At 41.1% G+C, this 24,751-nt stretch overlaps 1 protein-coding gene across 16 annotated transcripts in view; it reads right to left on the bottom strand.

The window, feature by feature from the left end:
• cacna1da (calcium channel, voltage-dependent, L type, alpha 1D subunit, a) overlaps window positions 1-24,751 on the bottom strand; it is a 58,614-nt gene that overhangs the window by 28,802 nt on the left and 5,061 nt on the right. For 9 of the 16 annotated variants that reach the window (XM_034219309.1, XM_034219318.1, XM_034219311.1 and 6 more), the window contains exons 4-12: window positions 10,002-10,141; window positions 6,683-6,864; window positions 6,081-6,233; window positions 5,703-5,899; window positions 5,256-5,359; window positions 3,727-3,893; window positions 2,017-2,091; window positions 326-413; window positions 45-71 (exon numbers count right to left, since the gene is read on the bottom strand). In XM_034219309.1, coding sequence (XP_034075200.1) covers window positions 45-71; window positions 326-413; window positions 2,017-2,091; window positions 3,727-3,893; window positions 5,256-5,359; window positions 5,703-5,899; window positions 6,081-6,233; window positions 6,683-6,864; window positions 10,002-10,141 — 1,133 coding nt within the window. The remainder of the gene's footprint in view (window positions 1-44; window positions 72-325; window positions 414-2,016; window positions 2,092-3,726; window positions 3,894-5,255; window positions 5,360-5,702; window positions 5,900-6,080; window positions 6,234-6,682; window positions 6,865-10,001; window positions 10,142-24,751) is intronic. The other 7 variants (XM_034219321.1, XM_034219324.1, XM_034219323.1 and 4 more) reach the window with 3 other exon arrangements.

Raw genomic sequence — 24,751 nt, 5'->3', positions numbered from 1 at the left:
GCTGTATGCACCATGCAGAGACAAAGACTCACAAAGATACTGACCTGAACTTTGACTTTGAAATTTTTTGACTGAAAGAAAGAAGAACGTCAAAGTTTACAAAGGAAGGTTGTAGCAGAGGTTTGTTAGGCATAGAAGATGTCCAACTGCAAAAGTCAACAGAATTATAGAGTAGGAAGTCAATATACATGCAAGTTTTTATTGTGGCTGTTTGTCCTGTAACCTGAAAAGCAGAGGTTTTTTTTAGACTGTAGCAACGCTCCAAGCAGCTATCTGTTGTATCTTCATTTGACGTAAAAAAAGTGTTGTTGTTTGTTGTTCTCACCACAGAGGTCCGCAGCATGGTGTCTTTTCATCCTCCCCATTTTGGTTCTCTGTGTTCACAGATTCTGTTTCGCTCGCTGGAACGCTCGCTGCAGCAGCAAATAAAGCACATAATTACAAAATAATACTCGCTTCACTGTGGCACCACATTCTTCAGATTCAGTGCCTCCCAGGGGCAAGAAGTGTGAAAAGAAATAAATCGGAGACTGCCTTTCTCACATCACGTTATTCTGACAGGAAGTTCTTCAAAAAGGAAGTGAAAAGAGGCACTGAAGGAACACATTTGACTAATGAGCAGAGATTTTAAAAAAAGGATCATACTCCCAAGCCTATGTGCGTCACAATGATTTGATACTGATTTAAAAAAATAAGCAACATAATGATTGTTTTTCATTGCTAAACCACGTTACAGCTACAAAACTTTTGACCTCATAGAGAGGAAGGAGCTGAGCACTGTGACTGTGCATCACTGTCATCATTAGTATCATTTACCAAGTGCTGAAAGGGAGCTGACATGGGACAGGCGAGAGGACAGCTGCTCTATGAGGGCTGACTGATGCAGACAATGAGGGAGCAGAGGGAAGAGGGGAGCCGGCCGAGGAGGACAGAGCTCTTAAAGCTGTCTCTGAAATGCTACACTCAAAGTACTGCCAGCGCTGCGGAAAGACTTTCTGCGCAGACAGATGATTAACTGTGCGAAACGTCTCAGTGCTTTAACTCGTGTGAGGGAGCGTGGTGTGTGCCGCTGCTTAGCTTATGTAGACGTGTTGGCTTTGATTCCTGAGCGGTCGGACAGCTCTGAAAATAGTGCTGACTGCTGGAGTAGTGATCTGGGTTTAGCCCTGTTTCCTATATTCATACTGAGCCCCTGCTTTTTAAATGGGACATGGAAAGGAAACGGGGCGTGCCTGCTATCCAACGCAGCCGCAATTTTATTCCATATGAGACTAATTTAATAGTAAAACATAAAAAAATGTTTGGAAACAGAAGACCTTTAAAAAAGGAAAAAACAGTGAGGAAAAAAGGAGAGAACACAAACTGGAAGAGGCTGTGATGCTCGGACACAACAGGTTTGACAGAATAGTAAAGCACAAAGTGATGCACAGCAACACACACACACGCACACCAACACACACTCTGGATGCTCCAACTGGGATCTTTTATGCCACTGTTGCTTACACTTCTGATTCATTTGTTTTTTAAAGATTTGTATTTACCAATTATGTGGAGTGTTTGTAGATAACAGATCAATGATTCTTCAATGATAGATTGTAAGTCGCTTTGGATGAAAGCGTCAGCTAAATGATATGTTAATAATCACTTGTAAAGTATTATGTTTGTTTTTTGAAGCAGCAGCAGCAACAGTGATCCTCTGGCACTTTTAGTTTATGGTGTTTTTTTGTTTAATATGTTCTAATATGAAGTTTTTATTAGTTATATTTTTGTGTTAATGGTTTTCCTGTCTGTCCGGTTGCACTATGAGTTAATCAAGGCAAGTTCTGTTTTTTATAAAAAGGCAAACAATCTATCCAAACATTATTATAAATAGAAAATAAATTCTGAAGACAGTCTGATCTGATTCTGGTCAAATTGACACATTTTCCCGTAGCAGATTCATTTGAGCATCAAACACTCACATACACACACATACACAAAAGCAAGAGAACACTGGAGGGAAACCACAGGATTTACCATGAGTGTCGGACGACTGGCTGAACCACCCAAACCTTCCTTTCTTCTTCTCAGTAAGGTCAGCCAGAGTCACCCCTTCATGTGTAATGCATGCAAGCCCATGCATTCAGACACAACGGCACAGCAGAGGGACATGGGGGGCGAGAATGGGCTGCTATCAAAATGGGTCAGAGCAGACAAGCACCACAGGACAACAACAGTATTCAAAATATCAATATCTGACAATGACAAGAGCAGCAGGAGCCACGGGGGCTGGGGACACTGAGGAGGGTAGAAGAACAACACAGAGAGCCGTTAGTCACTGAAGGCGCCTGCAGGTGACGAGGCCCTGCGCTAACATGTCACAGTGCTAAGTAAAGCATTTGCATGGCAACGTGTTAGCCGGGGATCGTCATGTATCGTCGTCAGACACCAAAAGCCGGGATGGGTGTGTGGACCTGCCTCCCCGTCACACAGAACCTCCGCGGATTAGGGAGCCTAAACTTTAACTCTATATGTCAAGTATGACTAGAGGAAAAGACAGGTGGGAGAGGCGACAGTAAATGGACAGAGTGCATTAAAAAATGAGGGGGGAGATCGTAATGAGAAGACAGAATGTAAAAAAATAAAGATTGTACAACTCAAACTAAAGGTGCATAATGTTGAAGTTCTGCATCATGTGCTGCTTATATAAAGAGGATTTGGATTAAGAGTTTCTCTACTGCTCAAGTAACATATTTGTTCTTCTTCTCAGATAAACTGTAAGGGTAGTCGCAGTGTGCTCCACTTCTATCAGTGACTGCCATCGAGCATGAAGATAAGAACAGTCTGTACCGCTCTGCTTCAAACACCTCATGCATCTATGTTGGTATAAAAATGTATGTGTTCTTTGATCATAGTCAGGAAAGTCTCACTGAGTATAGCTGAAATATTGTTCATCATTATGGGAAATTCCATCATGAATTGTAAATAAATCATTAGATTATAAAGTGTGTAACATTAGCTGACCTTTTACCTGCAGCTTTGATCGATCAGCAGGCTTCACCTATTTCTGCTTCACTTAGTAATTTCCTACAATTCTCATGATGACTTTCCGATAAAACGTAATCAGACCAACATCAAATCTGCAAGACTTTCAAAACGGATTGTTTTGCTTTCGTCTGTCAGTGGAGAACGTTGAAATGATGTCCTCTCTGTTGGATTTCTTCTTACATGATTGTTAAAAGAGGAGCAACATTGTAGGGCTAAAATACGAGCAAATGATTTCGATTGTAGGTTCGTTTACTAATAATATCTGCTATTTCTGTGCTACAGTAGATATGTCTGTTTCTGTGCTAGATATGTCATACACTCATGATTGACCAGTTATCTAAAGCAATAAGAAGAATAGAGTTTTCTAACACTAAATAGACACAGGCATGCATGCATTGGTTTGGTTTTAAACAGTATAAAGGGATACATATTTATCTTAAAAAATCTAAACATTATCTCAACCTAATTAACTTTTTAAAAATAAAACTCCAACTATGACACATTAAAGATTTCTAGGGTACAAACTGATGCATTTCATTATTATATATAAATACTCTAAATAATAATAATTCACAACCCACTCAAGCTACCAATAACTCCGGGATAGATTTTCTCACAGACTCGATCAGTTTGTAGTATTGAAGGGCTCTTGAGATGCAACCACAGCGTTTTCTGTGAGGAATGGGAGAAGGTGCTTACGGTTGCGCTTGGTCTCATCAGCCTCATCCTCGTTGTCCGGGTCGATGTCCTCGGCCTGAGTGATCCAGTCCAAGTAACCCTTCAGATCCTCCTCCAGCTGCTGCTTCTCCCGTAGCTTCTGGAAGTCTCCCCGGGCTTTGGCTTTCTCTCTCTCCTTGGAAAACTCTCTGGGTTCGCAGAGGGACACACAGACCAAACAGGAACACATACAAAAGAGTGCATGAATGACCAAAAAACACACACAGGAAAAAATTATGTTTTTCAACATGCAATGGAACAGTCTTCCTTCCTGAATTAATGAATATGCATTATGATATTTTCACTACATTGAATAAATATTATCTACATATTCACATACGTAAATCCCAGCTTTTAAATGCCTTGTGTGTTTGTTTTAACCCTAGCCACTGGAGGGAGTTGTACACCTTTGAAAGCGAACACAGCACTATATTTAGATCCCGACAGTACAGTAGTGTATTCTTCAGGCGAGCGTCTTAATCATACAGAAAAGGCAATTTAGGTGGACAGATGGTTTCAAGACACACAAAACATTTGCACAGCATCTGAATTCAAAGATTATATAAAACAAAGACCGTTGAAACTAAAATATGTGGGGATCCAGAAGACGGTGTGTAAATATATTCAGTGAATGTTGGGATATAGCATTACTGAGAGAAATATGTATTAAACTGTGATAATTAAAAAAGCAAAAAAGCAAGGCATTTAGGAAGCTGAAAAATAAATTATGCCAATCTAAAGAAAGAGACTGCAAGTGTCTGTGTTGATGATTCTGTTAACCTTGTTGGATTTAAAAAAAAAAATGAAATCTGGGTTTTCAGGCTGGTCAACCATCCAGAGTTAATTCTACTGTAATACCCCACCCCCACTCCACAGAGCTGGGGAAGTAAACTGGGGTTTGAGAGAGCTTAGGAGCGCAGAGGGAGTGAAGGGCGAGGAATAAGATTAATTTCTCTCTCAGGAGGATGGGTGGGTTTGAGGACGGGGAGGGAGAGGAAACGCTCACTTTGCAGTTGCCGCGGAAATTCTTTTTATGCCAACAGAGGTCAGAGAAGAACGCCTGAGAGAGAATATTCATTTATCTTGTGGTCTTAACACAGAATAGATAAAGTAGAGTATAATATCTTAATATTTGTGTATAAAGATTGTCAGGATCCTTACATCCCAAGACTCTGCAGCACAGCCTTACTTATTTATAGGCTAAAACTCAATAGTAAGCAGTGCCAGAGTGCACAACAAAACACTGCACACGCTTTGCACACTGCACTCCAAAACCACTGCACGAATGTCCTCTTACCCACTTAGCACACCTAACACAAGGTTTAACACGAAAAAGGATCCCAGTATGATCAGGGTAACAAAATAAACACAGGGTGTTCCGAAGCCGATGGCGTCATTGACCTACAGGAGCCAAAAGTAGGCGGTTAACAGACAGAAACACAAAGAGCAGAGACCCTCCAGCCTGACATCAGGCAGAAGGTCTCTGTTTGCAGAGAGAGGAAAGTGCTTACCCGCTCAACACACCCAAAACCAGGTTAAGAACGAAAAAGGAGCCGAAGATCACAAGACTGACAAAGTAAACCCATGGAAGCTCTAAGCCCATAGCATCGTTCATCTGGAGAAATAAGCATAGGCACAGAGGAAGGAGAGGAGTGGGAAGAGAGGAAGAAAAGAGTGAAACAAACTGTTAAAGGAAAACATAGAACAGCTTTTTCTTCAGATGAAGAAGAATAGAGATCATGCAGGAGTATTAAAAGTAGCAGGACAGCATGTTATTGTTGTTGTGAGTTGTTGAATGCATTCAATCTTTTATTCAATCAATCATATCAGAGTGATAAGAGCTGCCTCAAGACGTTTTCAGCAGCGTCACCATCACAATGTCAGTCACATGTTGGTTTGATGTGATCTGAAGCCGGCTGGCAGTCACATGATATTGGACTGGGAAGGCAGAGACTCACCCAGTACAGCACGTCCGTCCAGCCCTCCATGGTGATGCACTGAAACACGGTGAGCATGGCAAACAGGAAGTTGTCAAAGTTGGTGATGCCTCCGTTTGGACCGTGCCAGCCTTCCCTGCACACGCTGCCGTTGATGGGGCATTGGCGCCCGTGCCCTGAGATCGCACATGGAGCTGGTTCCTCTTCTGCTATCGTGTCTATAGAACGAGAGCATCATCAGAATTGTGGGGAATTACTGTTTTTTAAATATTTGATTATTTTAAACAGGGGTCTCACACAGTATTTGGAGTAATCAAACAACTTTCTAGCAAGACTGTAAAATTAGCAGATATATATGAGATGTGTAAAGTAGAAGGTGTACTCATCAAGAGGGCTTACCCACGCCAGGAATAAAGCAGGTTGCGTGCATTTTACCGATGAAAAGCTCCAGGCCGATAATAGCATAGATGATGATGACAAACAAGACCAGGAGGGCAATGTGGAGCAGAGGGACCATGGCTTTAATGATGGAGTTCAATACCACCTGTAAACCTAAGCAAGGCAGAAAAAGAGACATTTTATATGGAGCTCGGCTGCACTTTGCACAGTAATACAATCCAGCTGCTTCTACTTTCTACCACTCTCTATCCCTGCGATTACTGCAAATACAATCATGATGGTTTACATTTCAAAATATGAAATCTACATTTTGTACACAACATTCACCATTAAATATGCAGTGGTGGAAAAGTATTCAGATCTGTTACTTGAGTAAAAGTACTAATGGCACATTACGATGAAATACTCCACCCAAAGAAAACGCCCTGCATTCAAAACCATCTCCATCCGGACTAATAATATATAAACCTTAAACTCACTATTAAAAAAAAAGGACTATCTATCAATGGCTAGGATCATTAAACAATATGAACAGAAAATAGGTGGTAAACTGTATGTGTTGGGTAAGAGTTGTCTGTGTGTGGGTTCAGCTCAGTACTCACTGGGAACTCCTGAGACCAGCCGCAGGGGTCGCAGCACACGAAAGGCTCGAAGGGCTTTAACATCGAATCCACCTCCAGGTTTTCCTGCGTGACCATGCCCTGACGGATGGTTAATTTCTCCTTCTAATTCGACTTCTACCTTGTCTTCTTTGGTCAAAAGCTCCAAGACAACACTGAAGAGTCTGTGAGAACACAAAAACGTCACACTATGAGTCTGCTGAGGAAAACATGCTGTATGACATACTATTAATCGATAATTAGTTTACACACAGAAAATGAATCGGCAACTACTTTGTCATGGTCCAGTGATGGGTTGTCAATGGTGAACGACATTAATTCATAATACATCCTTCATTACTTTAAGATTTGCACCCTTATTATAAAGAATTACCAATGCGTTGTCATACATAAGCCCAAGCACTGTACAGAAAACAGACTGTTTTGTATCATCCATAATCACACATTCAATAATTTCCATTACAAATTATTAATTAATACAACTTTTTATTCATACTTAGTTACTTTACATTTACTTCCTTAACTAATTGTATTAACTGTAACATATTGTATCTCATGACACAGCTAATAAATTGTGGTTAGCTTAACAGCTGATAAATCAAGGTTTTAGCGTGGTAACCTAATTACTGAATCAACCAATAGGAAGTTCTCTCGCACATAATATATTGTAATTCTGGGACTCTATAATAATACCATAGGCTGAAAACATTTACAAAACCTTCTGAAACATCTGAAGCTTAAATGAATTCCTGGCTGAGAGGGTTTTAATTGAATTGTGGATACCAAAGCATAATTTAGCTGTGAAACTATAATGTAGCATGTGTCATCAGTTTACTTTACAGCCACCCACAAACCATACTGATATCACCAGGATGCATTTGAGTTTACAAGAGTGCTACAGCGGAGAAAGCTGAATACAATGCACTGATAATGTTAATAACTAGCATATAAAATGGGAAGTTAACACTGTAGCAGTAGCTTCCACATATTCATAGTGTTTGTAAAAAATGTTTTGTTTCAATATAAAGTCATGGCTGATGCTGAAAGTGCATTATAGCAGTATTTGACCCCTTTTGTCTCAATATCTATACCAATGAAAGTATAAAGACGGAAGAAGAATGTTTTCAAAAGTGGCCTAAAAAGGGAAATCAGCAGTGAAAAAACCTTTAAAGAGGTCACTGCATCACAGTCAGTCAGACATTCCTCACCTAGCCAAGAGGGGAAATCATCTGGACACATCACATCAAAGCTGCACTAAAGGCAGTGAATGGAGCTGCCGATGGGAAGGAGTTCTGAGGGCCTGTGAGCGCAGTCTGCTCAGACTTATGTTGAACTGAGTCACAGCTGCAAGACTGCCCATGTGCCACCGGGGTATCATTACTCATCCAGTCATGTTCAAAGGAAAACATATCGACACCTTTTACCTCCTTTTTACTCCTCCTACTCCTAAGGAGATCCAGCCTCATGAATGTAATGCTTTTTTACAAGGTTAACAAAGTGTATCCTCAAATCAAGTGGATTAAACCCGTTAACAACAAATCACTTTACAATTATTCATTTTGTGTACAGCGCTTACTGTGTTTGAGGAGCTTCATTCATTAGTTTCTTCTATTTTAGGCATCCAATGGTTCAAAATTAATTAATTTCTGTTTAAAAATAACTGCTAATTGATTTTAAAATGCTATGCAGAAAATAATGAAAACACTTGAAAAACTATACATCCTTCTCTTTTTTACTCATGGGAACTTCTGAGTACATTGTGAAACAAAAAAACACATATTTGTACATTGAAAATCGATACAATTTAAACACATTCATCACTGCACAACATTAGTGTTCAAAGTTGTTGGCGCTATTTTCTTTATGTTTTGGTCTCCACCGACTCCTTTGAGAAATGTAGAGTACGTCTCTTTAGCTGCTAACTGCTACACTAGGTACTGTATGTTCACCAGCTGTCAGGAAGAGCAGATTAGAACAATCCTTCTACAGTATAAAGGTTAGTTGGAGTACCATCTCAGTACATACAGTAATTAATTATTAATGAAAAAGTAACATTTAGTTTAGTTTAAGAGCTTTAAATACACTGGAATGATACAAGTAAAGAAAAATCGTATCTCATAATTACTCACCTCCACTAATCTACCCTCAAAATGAAAAATGTCACTTTTGTAAGTTCAATTCAATACATATTTGTTTTCATGACCTTACTGTTACTATTTGTTTTGTTGCAGAGCTATTTTATATTTCTTACACCCACTTTATTATACATGTAATACAAAAATCGTTTTAATAAATCTTTCCACTTGGGAATGGCTCTTTTCTTGATTAAAAGTAAAAGGCTTTTTATCGTAACATCAGACCTTACATGTCTTATTTATCTTGCATTTAAACATATTTCTCTCTAATAAGAGCATTATAAAAAAAACTGCATTCAAGCGCTAGGAAAAGCACAGCTGAAACTCCAACCCCTCCCTACTTAGGCTGAATGTAGGCTGAACCTTGACCTTATGGCATACATTTATAAAGCCATATTGACAAAGCTATATTTGAATACTGGCAGTATTATTCCAGTGTGTCATTTCAGTGATTTAGCTGCAGCGTTCGATCTCCATAGCAGACGTCTTTGCATTTGACTACATGGCAGATCAGCCCTGCATGCTGCATACAGACAGAGATTTGACCCAGCTACCCACTGGACTGTGTGTAGGAGAGGAGAGAGAGGAAGGAAGATAGAGGAGAAAAAAAGAGACGCTGCGATAAGGATGAAGATAACGAGAGCAGAGTGTGCACGGGATAAGGAAGAGGGGGGGGATTGAGGTGGGGAAGTGTAAAGCATGACGTTCAAGATCAAAATGGAAGGGGGGAGTATAAGAAAGAGCTGCAGAGACAACGCAAAGCAGGATGGGAGAGTGGGAGAAGAGAGGAGAGGAGAGGAGAGGGAGTGTTGGAGAAGAGATGAAGTATGGAGAGATGGTGACTCACTCCAGTGGTGGTAAAGCTCTGATTTATTCTCTCTGTATTTTCTGGGTCATACACTGTGGGTGTATGAGGGTCTCTGTTAGCACTTGGTCGCTTGGAACAGAGGCTCAAGCAACTTTCACTTTAATACTGACTGCCTCTCTCAGAAACACTGTCAACGGCAGCTGTCAAACTGAGATCAATGTGCAAATCACAAAACCTCATGATTTACGACACATTGTTCAGCTGGCTTGATGCCAAATGAAGCAGGAACTAGTTTTAATCAAATACATTGTTTACTTTCAGATTAAGTATATTGAAATATCTAAACTCTATGACTTACCCTATGACGACAATGACGAAATCCAGCATGTTCCAACCGTTTCTCACGTAAGCGTTTTGGTGCATCACCAAACCATAAGCGATAATCTTCAGAAAGGTCTCAATTGTGAAAATGATGAGGAAGGCATACTCGACTGTTTCCTGCAGACACACAGAAAATAGAAGAAGAATAGATTTTTTATAGGAACTACATATGATGGATTATCATGAAAAAGCATGAGCATGGCATTAATAACACACACAGGAACAAACACTGAGGCACAAATACAGCAGCATACAGATACAAACATATACAAAACTGTGGTGTAAACATTTAAATCCAGCTCTGTAGTATTCATGAATGTACCGAAAGAGAAAAGACAAAGCAACTTTAAAAACGGGAGTGAAAAATGAGCAAAATAATGCTGTTAATTGTGTGCCGTTATAATAATAATAATAATAATAATAATGCATTACATTACATGCATTATTTTTTATTAGAGCGCTTTTACAGGTACTCAAAGCGCTTTACAAGTACACATTACACATATTAGACATGTAAGAGTCATTACTGTGGACATTACCCACAGGAGCAAATGCGGGTAAAGTGTCTTGCCCAAGGACACAACGGCCTGACGCAGTGACGGCCGAGGCGGGATTCAAACTGGAGTTCACCATCTGATGACCAACGCTCTAACCACTGCGCCAAAACCGCCCTTATCTAAAACATTACCCGTTTGTTCAATCCGTAACACAATGTAATATTGACATAGCATTTGAATGTATCAAACCGAACCAAAGAAGAGTTGCATGTTGTTTCCCAAATGCCAGTCACTCACATGGCTGCAATGAGGAAAGCTTCAACACATAGGTATTTAGTGGAAGAGCTATGAAGCAGGCTGAGCCCAAGAAAAGGAGGATGACTGGTTTTACGAGAGATTTACATTTCAAAGTACAATCAATTCAAAAAGAGAAAACATAATTGTTTAACCAGAGCAGCCAAATCTCACCTTGTCTCGACCTCATTCTGATCTGATTCGGTTCTCACACTTTCCGAGACTGTCTCAGCAAATATTCACAGAAGACTTTAATAGCCATGACAACAAGAGAAACCTTCAGTTACATGATCATATTTCAAGCCAGGAAAGAAAGGGAGGAACATCAGTGTTTTTTTGTTTAGTGTTTTAACCTCCAAATTACAATGAAGCTGTTTCGCCTTTTGGGTCAATTAATTTGTTTTGCTATTGAACAGACCTCAAAGAAAAAAGTGGCATACAGCTGACCACATGTGAGCCTGCACAGTTATGTTTCTTTGGTTTAAGCTTGGGAGATTTATTGAAAATATGCTAGAAAAGGTAAAAGATGCTTGGCTTTGTATAGGCCTTGTCAGACGGTTATCTTTTGCAACTCAAAATTGTAGAATAACCAAAAGAAAAAGTACAAATAAGCACAAATAGGACTATGGTTAAGAACAGTGATTCACTAAACTGAACATCCGGTCCAAAATCTCTCTCCCTGTATGGATGTATCCGAGAGAATAAAAGAAAAAAAGGTCAAACACACTTTTGTTTTTAGACAGTATGTACTGGAACCAGTGATGTAACTCAGCATTACGCCTCTCTGCGGTTGTTTCAAAGACAGAGAGAACACGAGAACATAAAGCCATCAGGTTGAGGTCGATTAGGAGTGTGGCTTACTACAGAGGCACACGTTGCTGGATAAAGGGGGGGTGTGCATGTTAGTGCACAGGGATGTGTGAGAGGTTGATGGTGGACACGCCACAGGGTGACTCGTCTTATTTAGGACAGTCTTGGGACCTCCCTGGAGATATGAAACCAGAGAGAGGCATCCTTTATGCATGAGACAGGTCAACGTAAACTCTGCACGCAAGCTGGTATACGTCTCTCAATACAAACTGCCATTTGACTTTTAACATGGGAAGAGCAGGGGTTCTTATTATACACACACACAAATATACAATATATATAAATAAAACTTCTTCCACTTAAGAGAGTCCTTAATCTGTGTGTTCTCTGCAGACACCATCAACGCTTTGGGCTGCGGGTCTCGTTTTCCCAACAGTTTACTGCAGATTGTGTGAAGCACTTAGCCCAGAATAGGAGCCTCTTTGTTACTGAAGTAAAAGGTTGAGTTAAGCTTGTGGCTGCTGCCTCTGTGCCGGAGCATGCTTAGGCCTCAGGGAGCACAGAGAACAGAAAGATGCATACCAACGGGGATGGAAAGGAAGTGACGGAGAGAAATGTGAACAATGAGAAGTATTTCTTGAACAAAAAGGACCAAACAGCTGCTGCAGGAAACTGTTGGTACAAATGAGGATTCATTTAGGCCGTAATAAGTCCAAAAATAAACAAATTATTGAGCCTTTACTTCGCCTGCCAAAGATCTTAAGAATTACATGTTTCTTTCTCGTGTTTGGTCAGTAATTGAGTAATAATTGAGCAAATATGGAAAGCAGAAATTCGTTGTCAGAACAGATTTAGCTTTCCAAGCCACAATTCATTTATGCAAATTGCCACTTCCTGGTTCGAGAAAGCATGTTTAATATAATAGCAACTGATAACCATTCCCTCTCAATTAACCAACAATGTATTCAATCATCAGCATGTTAAACTGCAAGCAGAAAAAGAACGAGGGAGAGCCACAGAAAGAGAAAGAGTGAAAAACGAAGCCTTTGGGAATGACCATAAATATCTATGACTCATCCCAGTTTATTTGTGCTGAAAAGAGACTTACAGTATATTCTCTTTTCTCATACAGTATATGAAACAATAAGCAGTTTATGTGTTTACATCACTTGCTTATATTCTGTATACACAAACAACATGATACAACAAGCGCTCACACAGGCAGTCCTTCAGTATACAGCACATGCTTATGTACTAAAATGCACGCTAACAGCACATTATAAATTCATGCAGAGCAGGAAACAACACGCCATTATACATGTCCGTCCTCAACGCCCACAGCACTGCAGACCCTCCCCTGCCACAGGGAGACATTCTTGTGTTCATGTACATCTCAGTTCATCTCACACACTCACATCACCATAGGACAAAGGAGGCTAACCCGCTCAACCATGCATTCTTCTACATAACTGGCCATATGACTGAGCCATGCGGACATAAGCAATGTAAACCTATTAAGAATTCAGATGGGCCTGTGTGCAATGCCCATGAGGCTCCGTTTATCTTCTTCCAGACTACACACACAAAGCACCAATTTTGTGCACACTAATAAACAGTGGAAATGGCGTCATGAAAAAAAAGAGACCTTTTTCTTGTTTATTTATACATGATATTGTATCATCTACATAAGTCTGGTTATACGGCAGCCTCCTGTGATACACGAAAACTAATCACAGTGTTGAATATTTTGAATTCAAGATATGTATTAAAATACATTAAACATGAAACACTGTCCATAATGTTCATTATTGCTTCCTAACCAGATATGTCCCGTTCCTTTATATCAGCCAGGTCAATGTAATCTATACAACACAGAGTTATTTTGTGTACAGAAAAGACTAAAATAATCAAATTAAAATATTCAAATTGTGCTTACAAACAAAATACATGTTAAAAATGTAAAATAGGTAGGACAGTAAGTCATGACAACATTTGAAAGAGGCCTGCAGCCATTAAATATATATCTCATTAAGGGCACGACAGTGAATTAGAAAAATGAGGATGATGAAAATGATTTTTTTTTTGCAGTGAGTTAATGTGAATAATGCCAATACAGTAATACAGTTGGGGCTGCAACTAGACTATTTTCATTATTGAGTATTTTGTAAATAATATTTCTGTTCTATAAATGTCAGTGAAAGATGTTTATTGCAATTTTACAAAGCACTAACTGATGTAATTCTCGTTTACTGCAATCCAACAGTCCAAACCAAAAACAGAGCAGTTCAGAGCAGATGACAAATCTGAAGCTGGGAAGCAGATCATTTCTGCAATTTCTTAAAATAAATGTCTCAAAGTTTTAATGTGAAATTCAATACATTAAACTAATTGCTGCAGCTCTAATTTATGCTAACAAATGCATTCTGCAGCCAGTAACATGTATTTCTTATTTTCTTATTACATGATCACCTGAGTGTTACTACATGTGCGTGTATGAAAAGCCACATCTGAGCGTGTGGTGGCGAGGCCATATTCCCATGAGTCACAGTGACATCATGCATGTTTGATATCTGTGTGCGACCAGAGCGCTTACAAGCAGAGCAAACACAACAAACTACGAGCTATAATACCAATGTCAACACAAACCATATATAGTGCAGCGGAGAGTCCACACAGTCAGCACATACAACCAACACACAGAGAGACCATGACCTGCACTGTGCAGCTGGCAGCCACGGGACAGTTTGAGAGCAGACCTCAGAGTGCCACAGAAACGTTATAATGTCATTTTGGATCTGATCCTGCACACAATAAGCAGACGTATATTCTGTAGGACTTTCCACATCATTCTCCCTCCCCCATGTGCTCTCATTTCCTCGCTAACTCTCTTTCCTTCCCCTGTCTGTAGAGATCAGTCAGTGCCATCCAGCCACACCAGGCATTTAGTGCTTCTTCACCGCCTACTCCTGCAGGTTTGCACAGTAAATACATGTGTTTGAGTGTGCAGGCTATGTTGGGATGCATGTTTATGTGTGTGTTATGCATGTGGTTCGTGTTAATCTTAAGGCCTGTGACATTACCATAACAGCTGATCCTACTTTCAAGAATTTGACATTTTATTACTGTTTGTATATCATTTCCTGGTAGTTCTTAACAGGAAATAGACTGATTATGCATGTCTCTACATTGAATTTCATTGTTCAATTTTCAAATATTTTAAACTGCTGACTACATTTAATAATAAAAGATAAAAAAGAGCAGCAAAATGTCTTGAAATCCAGCAATTACATGACAAAATAAAATGTGATATATACCTCATCTGTTCTAATGTCATGATGATCCACGTGTTTATATATATAAATGTATATCTACATACACGTGTATTTGTGGGTGGTATGTGAAGTACTGTGGGGGTGGGCAGGAGTAGTGTGAGGATGTGGATGTCACACTGCCAAGAAAAACACTACATGTGCAGGTCATCTTAAGTATACACACACTACCAGTATATTCACAAAGAAAGAAGACATCACACTGAATATTTCTTGCATAAGCTCTGTGATGTATTGCTAAGTTTGGCCCTATAAGTAACACAATCTACACAAATGATGTAGTTGTAGAATCAAAATGTTCTCAGTTAGCAAAATGCTGCAGCTTTATTACTACATTAAACGTATTTTAAAGCGACCTGTGCAGAGGAGCCAATATAATTCAATCTGCTGAGGTTATGTGACTGTAGTGAAGAGAAGAGGGAGGTAATGGAACTGAAACCTGACTGCATCACCTCAGGGGGAATAAAGCTTTCTCATGAATTTCCATTTCAGTCAAGCTTACACACTATTTTCTCTATTACAAATATGGACACACACACATAAACACACACACTTTATGTGAGGAAGACAATATGATATATAGAGTAACTGGCATGAAAACCAAATCAAAACTCAGGAAATTGAAATAAGATCCCAGAAGACAAAGTTCAGCTCTTCAGTTCAACGCTGCACGTCAACCAATCAGCTCGGCTCTTCACTTTTATTGAAATTCCTCCCTTGTAGCTTTTGGCTCAAGCATGCATTGAACAAGACTTTGCTTAAGTCAAATATGCTTACACAAGAAAATATTGGATTACTGACTCAATGCATTAAATTCAGTATCTGTCTTATTATAATATCCGCATGCCATGATAAGGAAAGGAAGATAACTGAAGCTAACATGTACCTCCACTGCTATATTTGGGTTTGCAGGTTTTCTTTATTGTCTCTTCAACAACTCCTCTCATTATGATTTGGTGTCATACTCAGTTATCATGCCTCACATGTTAAATGCATTGCTCTCACTCTGTCGACTTCAGTCTCCCTCACATACACAGATTGGAAAAGTTTGCAAAGTAAAAAAAAAAGAAAATATATATATTTGGTTCATAGAAATCGTCTGTGATTCTCCTTTAAGAAGGCCCATTTGACGCACATGCTCTGCTGTTGTACTTAATCATGGCTGCACTTTCACGCTATATCCACATGAAGCTAACACCGCTCTCATTTCCTCTTTGCTCTCTCTTGCACAGTCTCTTACACACACACTTGCACATGCAGAAATACACATTCAAGATAACAAGCAGGGACAGTGCTAGTGTGAGCGCCAAATGAGCAGTTACATTAAGTGACTAAACACATACTACTACCATCATCTCTATGGGAGTCCACAGTCCAGACGTTGCTGATTGTGCCAGCCATCACACACACACACACACACACACACACACACACACACACACACACACACACACACACACACACACACACACACACACACACACACACACACACACACACACACACACACACACACACACACACACACACACACACACACACACACACACACACACACACACACACACACACACACACACACACACACACACACACACACACACACACACACACACACACACACACACACACACACACACACACACACACACAGGGTTCCAGGTAGTGTATATGAAATGCCTACATACACACTCCTAACGTTCTAGATGCACATTAGCTAATGTGAAAAGACGTCTGAGCTGAATTACCACTAAACCTAATGACTGTTTCATGTCAGGATCAGATGAAGAGCAGAGAGGAAGATGAGAGGCCAGGAACTGCACAGGGATGGTTTCAGCAGGACTGATTCTCCATACTTTATTTCCTTTCCATCCTTTGTTAGTCTCTTGTCATAATAAATGGATCTCACAGTCTATGGACGGAGCTACTTTTTTGTCTGACCGATTTGATGGTATTGATACTCTTAATCTTAATCATACTGTTTTTCATCAATATATTATAGGTCTCAGATATAAACAAAACATGTCTCTGAAGTGTTTGACTCAAAATACCAAACAGATCATGCATTGTAGAGTCCCATAAACCCCTCTGTTTCAGCCCTGTTTCAAAAGTGCTGATTCTGTATATGTAGCTTTAAATGCAAATGAACATGAGCATGATTTGAAAAAAACAAACAAGAGACACTTGTTTCAAACAAATGTCCAAAGTTAAAGGTATTTTTACACATCACCTTGAAATTCAGGTATGGTTAGGCTTAGGTTACAGATGTAAGTAGACCAGTGGCGTCACTACCAAGGTAAGGAACTTTACCCCGAATAATGAAAACACATTTTTTTAGAAAGTCACTGATTTTTACTGCAAAACCCACACACATACCACCAACTGCTTCATTCGTCACCCACATACAAATGTACAATATTCTTTACACGCGCAGCCACAACATTGGCACATAAAGCACATTCCATGGAAATGCATGTCATCAACTCCCAGAGCGTAGACTAGAACCACAGGCTACGATTACTATTATTATCAAAACAAAGAATGTAGCAATCAGTAACATCAGTGGCTAAAGGATTTTATATCATGTTTGCTATAAGGCGATTCAAAACAAGAGAATAACAAATACAAAGTGTGCATGTATAGTACGTGTGCAAAATGGGGAACCTAATCTGCATCTTTCAAATTGTTTGAAAAAGTAACATGAAGGAAATCATTGATGCACCAACAGTATTATCAGATAAGACTTCACAGTATGGTGCCTCTGATAATCTATGACATATGAAGCTTAGCGCAAGTTCAACCAGGAAGACCGTCTTTCTCATTCATGTTTACGTTATTACTCTCTCTCTCCTCTCAATAAGTGACAGGGGGCGTCACTCTTCAGTCTAACCAATCACTTCGCTCTATTTCCAAGAGCCTATCATAGCGCTCTGTCAAACCTTTTTAATCTGCTCTTTCCCCCTCTGACAGCTGTCATTTCAGGTGACTCGACACAACCCTCCTCCACCCCTTTTCTCCTCCCGTCCCTCTGAATCCAGGTTCAAGCTAAACCACTCCTCTTCAGACCCCAACTATCCATTCACCACCACCAGTGTCTAGACCCCAGGGGGTTTCATTGGATCGGTTCTACCCTCCCGAATGATACTTCCTGCACAACGGGGCCTAAATCGCCAAAATTACCATTACATTCATTTGTTCATCTGTGCAATAAATATGCATCACTCAAAACCGTCTCTCCTGATTGAAAAACCACTACAATCTGGCACATGCCCCTCAGTTGCCACACTGAAGCTCTTGGTGGCTGTGATCAGTCAAAAGGCATTGGCTGCCAGTCTCAAGTTTGGCACTGTGATGGTTGTTAGTATGTATTTGCATCGTAGTTGCTCATTTTGTAGTACACAGTATGTGAATTTCACACCTACAGTATAACATATATAACAATACTTTACTTTAGCGTGGCATTTGTCTTGTCGTGTAACAGGCCTGAGAGTTCATTGAAGCTGCTGTTAAATTGTGAATGAGTGAACTGACTGTCGATGTAAGTTTTAGGGGGTGAATGCAGATAGATCCATGTGATTAGTTAAACTGCAGTGCATTTGAACCAGATTGGAACTGCTGACTGCTGACCTAGATGGAGCTGATAAACTATAGCAAGTATTAATTTAAAATAAAAATACAGCTATTCTCCTAAAGCTAAGAGCAATTTTATGTTAAATGGGCTTTTAATGTATCTCGCAAGAACAGGAATACCTTTCATGTTGCACTATGGCATCAGGCAAGTGTAGGCATAAAACTTGAGGATAAAACTGTGGTTTAAACTTTAGGACTTGATGTTTAAAAAAGACTTACTACTCAACATTGTTTCGTTCTGTTGAATCCATTGATCTTTCACTTGCACAAAGCATTTAGTAAAACTGCAAGATAATCAAGTCGTAAAATGAGTGTAACATATTTGTACAAAACCTGCCATCTCAATTAAAGATGACATTAGAAAATATGTGCTGTTTGGTTGTGTGTCACAGTATAAAACACAATAACACTACATTCAATTACTGGGGGATGACAGGCATGTAACTGTCATTATTCTAAACAAGCTGCACTTGTTAATCTTAAACAGGGGGGACAGTTGTTTACAATGACCATCTCCCACCCCATCACCTCTTCTTGTCTCAACCACTTGAGCTAGTTGTTGCAGCAAATGTAGCAAAAGAATATCCTTTTTTATTTTAAATGTAGGAAAGCTGTCATAGTATGAAAAACATGCCACCATGCAAACAATCTGAGTATAAAAGATGTCTTGTAACAACCAATATCATAGCACTACCTTGTGTGCAATCTGAGCCAAATGTCTTCACGCTTAGTCATTAGCATTCAATCATAATTAAAAAATATGTATCAAAGTGATTCATGAATTAAAAAAATCCTGAAGTGTTAAAGCATCCTAATGTGAAACAGATTAAAGCTGTGCATTCTCTGCTGGTTTCCAAATGACCTCTGAATTGGTTTGTGGAAGGACATTTTTGGCTTTACATGCTTGTGTCCTTTTGTCCCCAGTAAAATAAATAGCACTGCGGCTCCAGAGTTATGCAATTACTGTGGTATGGGCAAACATTTCATGATACCGTACGCAATTCGCTGTGTTGCCTTCAGAAGGATGAATCATATTCTTCACGAAAAGGTCATTGTTTTGCTCAGCTACCTTCAGCAGGAGCTGCCCGGGGTGTTGAGTCTCAGATAGATAAGTCAGAAGTGACCTTAAAGTGAAGGCAGACTTTTGTCTGTCCCCTAGACAAGGTGGGTGCAGAGGAGACACAGTCACATGCAGAATGGGCTGTGTGTCTTATGACTAAACAAATGAAGAGCAAGAAAGCAGGAGAATATTGGGGAAGTTACTGAGTTCCGGACAGGGTTTGTTTTCTTACGTGCCTGTGTGTGAGCTCGCTACATCCTGTTACTCACTTGTGCCTCCTGGTGTTAGCAGGACCCCAATCTTTTGCCCTGTGTTCAGCCCGAGGAGGAAATTGCTTTCTATTTATAATGAGCTGCTGCATTTAACCAAGCCTTACTAACAAGACGAGCAGACTCGTGCTATTTAGGCCTCTGTGACTTTGCAGCATTGCACATCCTAACCCAAAGCATCTCTGCAGCACATATAGACTCAATGTGGACAGTGTAGCACAAGCAGAGGAACAGATGCAGTAGTTTTACCTTTCAAGAGTTAAGGTTAAATGAGAACGCACTAAGTAAACTGTCTACATATCCATGAGTCTAGAAGTCAGCTCGTCTGTTTCAAGGTTTCTGTTTCTCTTGGTGCTGAAAGTTACACCACTTCTGAATGTATTACTCAGTGAAAAGCAGCTGAGCTCAGCAGCCTTGTGATATAATGTGATCCTTGCTTTACACATCAGGCCTCTCAGCACCCCACCTCAGGTTTCATATCAGTCCTCAGCCCACCTGTGAGGCTGCGGAGCAGAGCGGTGTGAGATGGCAATCTTCCCGACAGCCTTACCTGCTGGCTGCTTTTGCAAAACTAGCTCAGCATTTTTGCCTGTAGTGCTCCTCCTGTGACTACACTGTGAGTTCTGTAGAACAACTAAGGCCAAGCTGGCACACCTGCCCGACAAAGTATTCTATTGTTCAGCCTCTGCTGAAAAGGGAAATATTGCATTATTCACTCTCTGGTATTGGATTTATTGTTGACACTGCAGGATTAAACCAAAGTCCTGTGCAAGCTATAGACAAGTATCAGTATAAGGATCAGCAAAAACATGTATAGTGCAGACAAGAATCCACAAAGGAGGCAGTTGTGCATTTGAACTTTAGCCCCACTGAAAAAGCAATTAAATGATAATTCATTTGCATTAACATGTTTTACCATCTCTACTTGCATGTGAGCCTTATCAAGGATGAAGCTCAGTTCTGGACCATGAAGGGGTCATGAAAGGAGCGTCCACGTCGCGGCCCTGGGAGTATTGACGAGATCGACAAGATCGACAAGATCAAATAGATCGACTAGATACTGCTAATCCTATCACCACTACAAGCAACAGTTACAAGCTACAAAACAGCCACAAGCTACGCTACAAGCTACGCTAGCCGCAAGCTAGTATGCACAAGCTACGCTACAAGCTACGCTGAAAGCTGTAAGTAAGCCACAGAACACCAAGAGAAAACATCATGCCTGGAGATAGACACAAAGGACGATGCCGTAAACGAAGGACCCCCTCAAGACCGGCATTGACAGTCATATCTGTGAACATTGAAGGGTTCTCCTCTGCAAAACAAACCATCTTAGCCGACCTATGCAGCAAGCAACACTGTGACGTCCTCTGCTTGCAAGAGACGCACAGAGGGAGTGAAAACAATCGCCCCACCATACCAGGAATGGTCCTGGCCATTGAGCGACCTCACCGGCAGTACGGCAGTGCTATTTTTGTAAAAACAGGCTCAGCTATAGAAGATACAGATATGTCAGATGGCCATAATATCGAAGTCCTATCTGTTGAGCTAAGCAGTGTTGTAGTAACATCTGTCTACAAACCACCACCTGTAGACTTTGTATTTCCCCAGCCAATCCCCAAAATACACGGCAAACCACAGATCGTTATCGGTGACTTCAACAGCCACAGTACCCAGTGGGGCTACCCTGAAATGAACAAGGATGGAGAAGCAGTAGAGGACTGGATGGATACTAACCAACTAAGTCTGATCCATGACCCCAAGCTACCACACTCGTTTTTCAGTGCTCGCTGGAAACGTGGCTACAACCCAGATCTCACCATGGTCACAAGTAACATCGCTGGACTGTGTAAAAAGACGGTGCTGGACCCTATTCCATCAAGCCAACACCGCCCCATTGGGATCCTAATCAATGCGGCTGTAGTCCCAACCATCGTGCCCTTTAAAAGGCGCTTCAATTACAAGAAAGCAGACTGGAAAGGTTTCACCAACGAGCTGGAAGAAAAGATCACAAACATAATACCAGTTAGCAAGAACTACGACCAATTTGCTAACCTGGTGCTGAAAACTGCTCGGAAACATATCCCACGAGGATGTAGAGTTGAATATATACCGGGACTTTCAAAGGACTGTGCAGGACTCTATGACAACTACGTCAGCATGTTTGAAGCAGATCCCTTCTCAGATGAAACAACTACCCAAGGCGAGAAGGTGATGGAAAGCATTGCCCAAGAGCGAAGCAAGACCTGGAATGCTCTTATAGAGTCCACAGACATGTCAAAAAACAGCAAGAAAGCATGGACACTTATTCACAAGCTACGAGGTGACCCTAAAGCAGCTCCTCAGCACCCAAAAGTCACGGCCAACCAAGTTGCCAACCATCTGCTCGAAAATGGAAAGAGTAGAAAGAGAGGGAAAAAGACCAAGCTGAACCGCAAGAAATACACAGAGGACCCTGCTTTTACAAGACAGCTCACTATGGAAGAGCTGGAAGGGGGAATCTCTATCCTCAAACCAGGAAAGGCAATTGGACTGGATAATATCGCAACGGAACAGATCAAGCACTTCGGTCACAAGGCAAAGACGTGGCTCCTACAGCTCTACACACAAGCTTCCTAACATCTGGAAGAAAGCCCACATTATAGCACTGCTGAAACCTGGGAAAGAACCATCCGCTCCCAAGAACTTCAGACCAATCTCACTTTTGAGCCACACCTACAAACTCTTTGAACGTCTGATCCTCAACAGAATTGGTGCCTTTGTTGACGAACACCTCATCCCTGAACAAGCAGGTTTCCGCCCTGGCAAGTCGACAACTAGCCAAGTACTCAACCTCACCCAGTACATCGAAGACGGATATGAGGAAGGGATGGTAACTGGTGCGGTGTTTGTCGACCTCTCAGCTGCCTATGACACAGTCAACCATAGACGTCTCCTCAGTAAGATCCTGGAGACCACAAGAGACACCCGCCTGACAGAGCTGATTGAAAGCATGCTTGAAAATAGGCACTTCTTCGTTGAGCTAGGAGGAAAGAAAAGCAAGTGGCGAAGACTCAGGAATGGCCTCCCACAGGGAAGTGTGCTTGCACCACTTCTCTTTAACATCTACACCAACGACCAACCAAAAAGTGTAGACACCCGCCGCTTCATCTATGCAGACGATCTTGGCATAGGTGCACAAGCCACTGATTTCAAAACTGTGGAAGACAGACTCTCTAACGCTCTGGCAGAGCTAACACCTTACTATGAAGAGAACTACCTACGTGCAAACCCATCTAAGACACAGGTGTGTGCCGTCCACCTGAGAAACCGTGAAGCCAAGCGCCAACTGAAGGTCAGCTGGTCAGGAACCTCCCTTGAACACTGTGAGCACCCAGTCTACCTAGGGGTAACCCTGGACAGATGCCTCTCTTTTAAGACCCACACTGAGAAGACCAAGTGCAAAGTGAGTGCGAGGAATAACATCATCCGCAAGCTCACCGGCACGACCTGGGGTGCAAACCCACAGACTCTGAAGTCAACCGCACTAGCCCTCTGCTACTCAGCTGCAGAGTATGCCTGCCCAGTATGGGAACGAGCTGCCCATGCCTAGAAGCTGGATCCCGCCCTCAATGCTAGCTGCCGCATTATCACAGGCTGCCTGAAATCAACACCTACAGACCGTCTGTACATCCTGGCAGGCATAGCCCCACCAGAGATACGACGAAATGCAGCAAGCAAGAAAGAGCGCCAACAACAGTCTACTGACCAAAGACATCCTCTCTTTGGCCATGTGCCAGCCAAAAGCCGCCTTAAATCCAGGAAAAGTTTCCTGAAGAACGTCCCACCCCTCGGAACACCGAGCATAAGTAGTGAAAGAGTCACTCGGTGGGAAGAAAGACTTGACAACCTCCCATCAGCAACAACAATGGAGCTAAAGGCGAGCGAGGCACTGCCCCCTGGAGCAGACACCAACTACGCAGTGTGGAAATGCCTAAACAGAATAAGATCTGGTGTTGGACGTGCAAAAGCCACTCTCGCCAAATGGGGATACCTAAATGACGGGGATGTTGTTTGTGACTGCGGCATTGAACCACAAACCATGCAACATCTCCTGATATGCCCCCTGCTGGAGCAACCCTGCACAACATCGGACTTGGCAGAGTTTAATGAGAAGGGACAGCAATGTGTTCAGCTGTGGCTGAACCACATCTAACCAAGCCCTGTAACTGACTGCCTTGTGGACACGATAAGAAGAAGAAGTTCTGGACCGTGTGAGAGGCAACACACAAATTATAGCATTTCTTAATGGGTGCATCCCTGAATCCAATCGGACATTTTTGTTTACAGAGACATATAAACTCCAGTAACAAATACTAAACAGTGAAGCCTCAACAGGTTGAGACAACAGACATATTACAAAATATTCCGAGGCATTATATTAGATCAGATTAGAAGTGGAACATAGATTATTTCCAAGCAATGTTAGTTATTAAGTTTGATGGCATTTGGTTATCCCTGGAGTGAATATTGAAACGCTACCAGACCTCCTGAGAGTGCTCAGGATTTATTAACAAAGCAGTTAGGCTCCATAATGATTGCATTGCAAATCTATAAAAGGTCCCGAAGGTAGAGGCTATACGTCAGTTACGAGTATAAAAAAAGCCCCTGTCAACGCTAACACACATGGTTCATTATCAGTCTGAGGCCTGGACACACTTTAGTGAGTGGCATCTGTCGCTGATTGCTGTTTAGCTCAATGGAGTTGCTACATCCGTAAAGCAAAAAGAAAAAGACAGCTGGTGTGTGTGTCACTATTCTAGTGCAGTATTAAAATAGTCTTCCAATGGTATTGTTAA

Source organism: Gymnodraco acuticeps, unplaced genomic scaffold (assembly GCF_902827175.1).
Source record: "Gymnodraco acuticeps unplaced genomic scaffold, fGymAcu1.1, whole genome shotgun sequence".
In the NCBI taxonomy this organism is placed as follows: Eukaryota; Metazoa; Chordata; class Actinopteri; order Perciformes; family Bathydraconidae; genus Gymnodraco; species Gymnodraco acuticeps.
The sequence above is the reverse complement of the archived record's forward strand: the minus strand, read 5'-3'. Positions and strand labels throughout refer to the sequence as shown.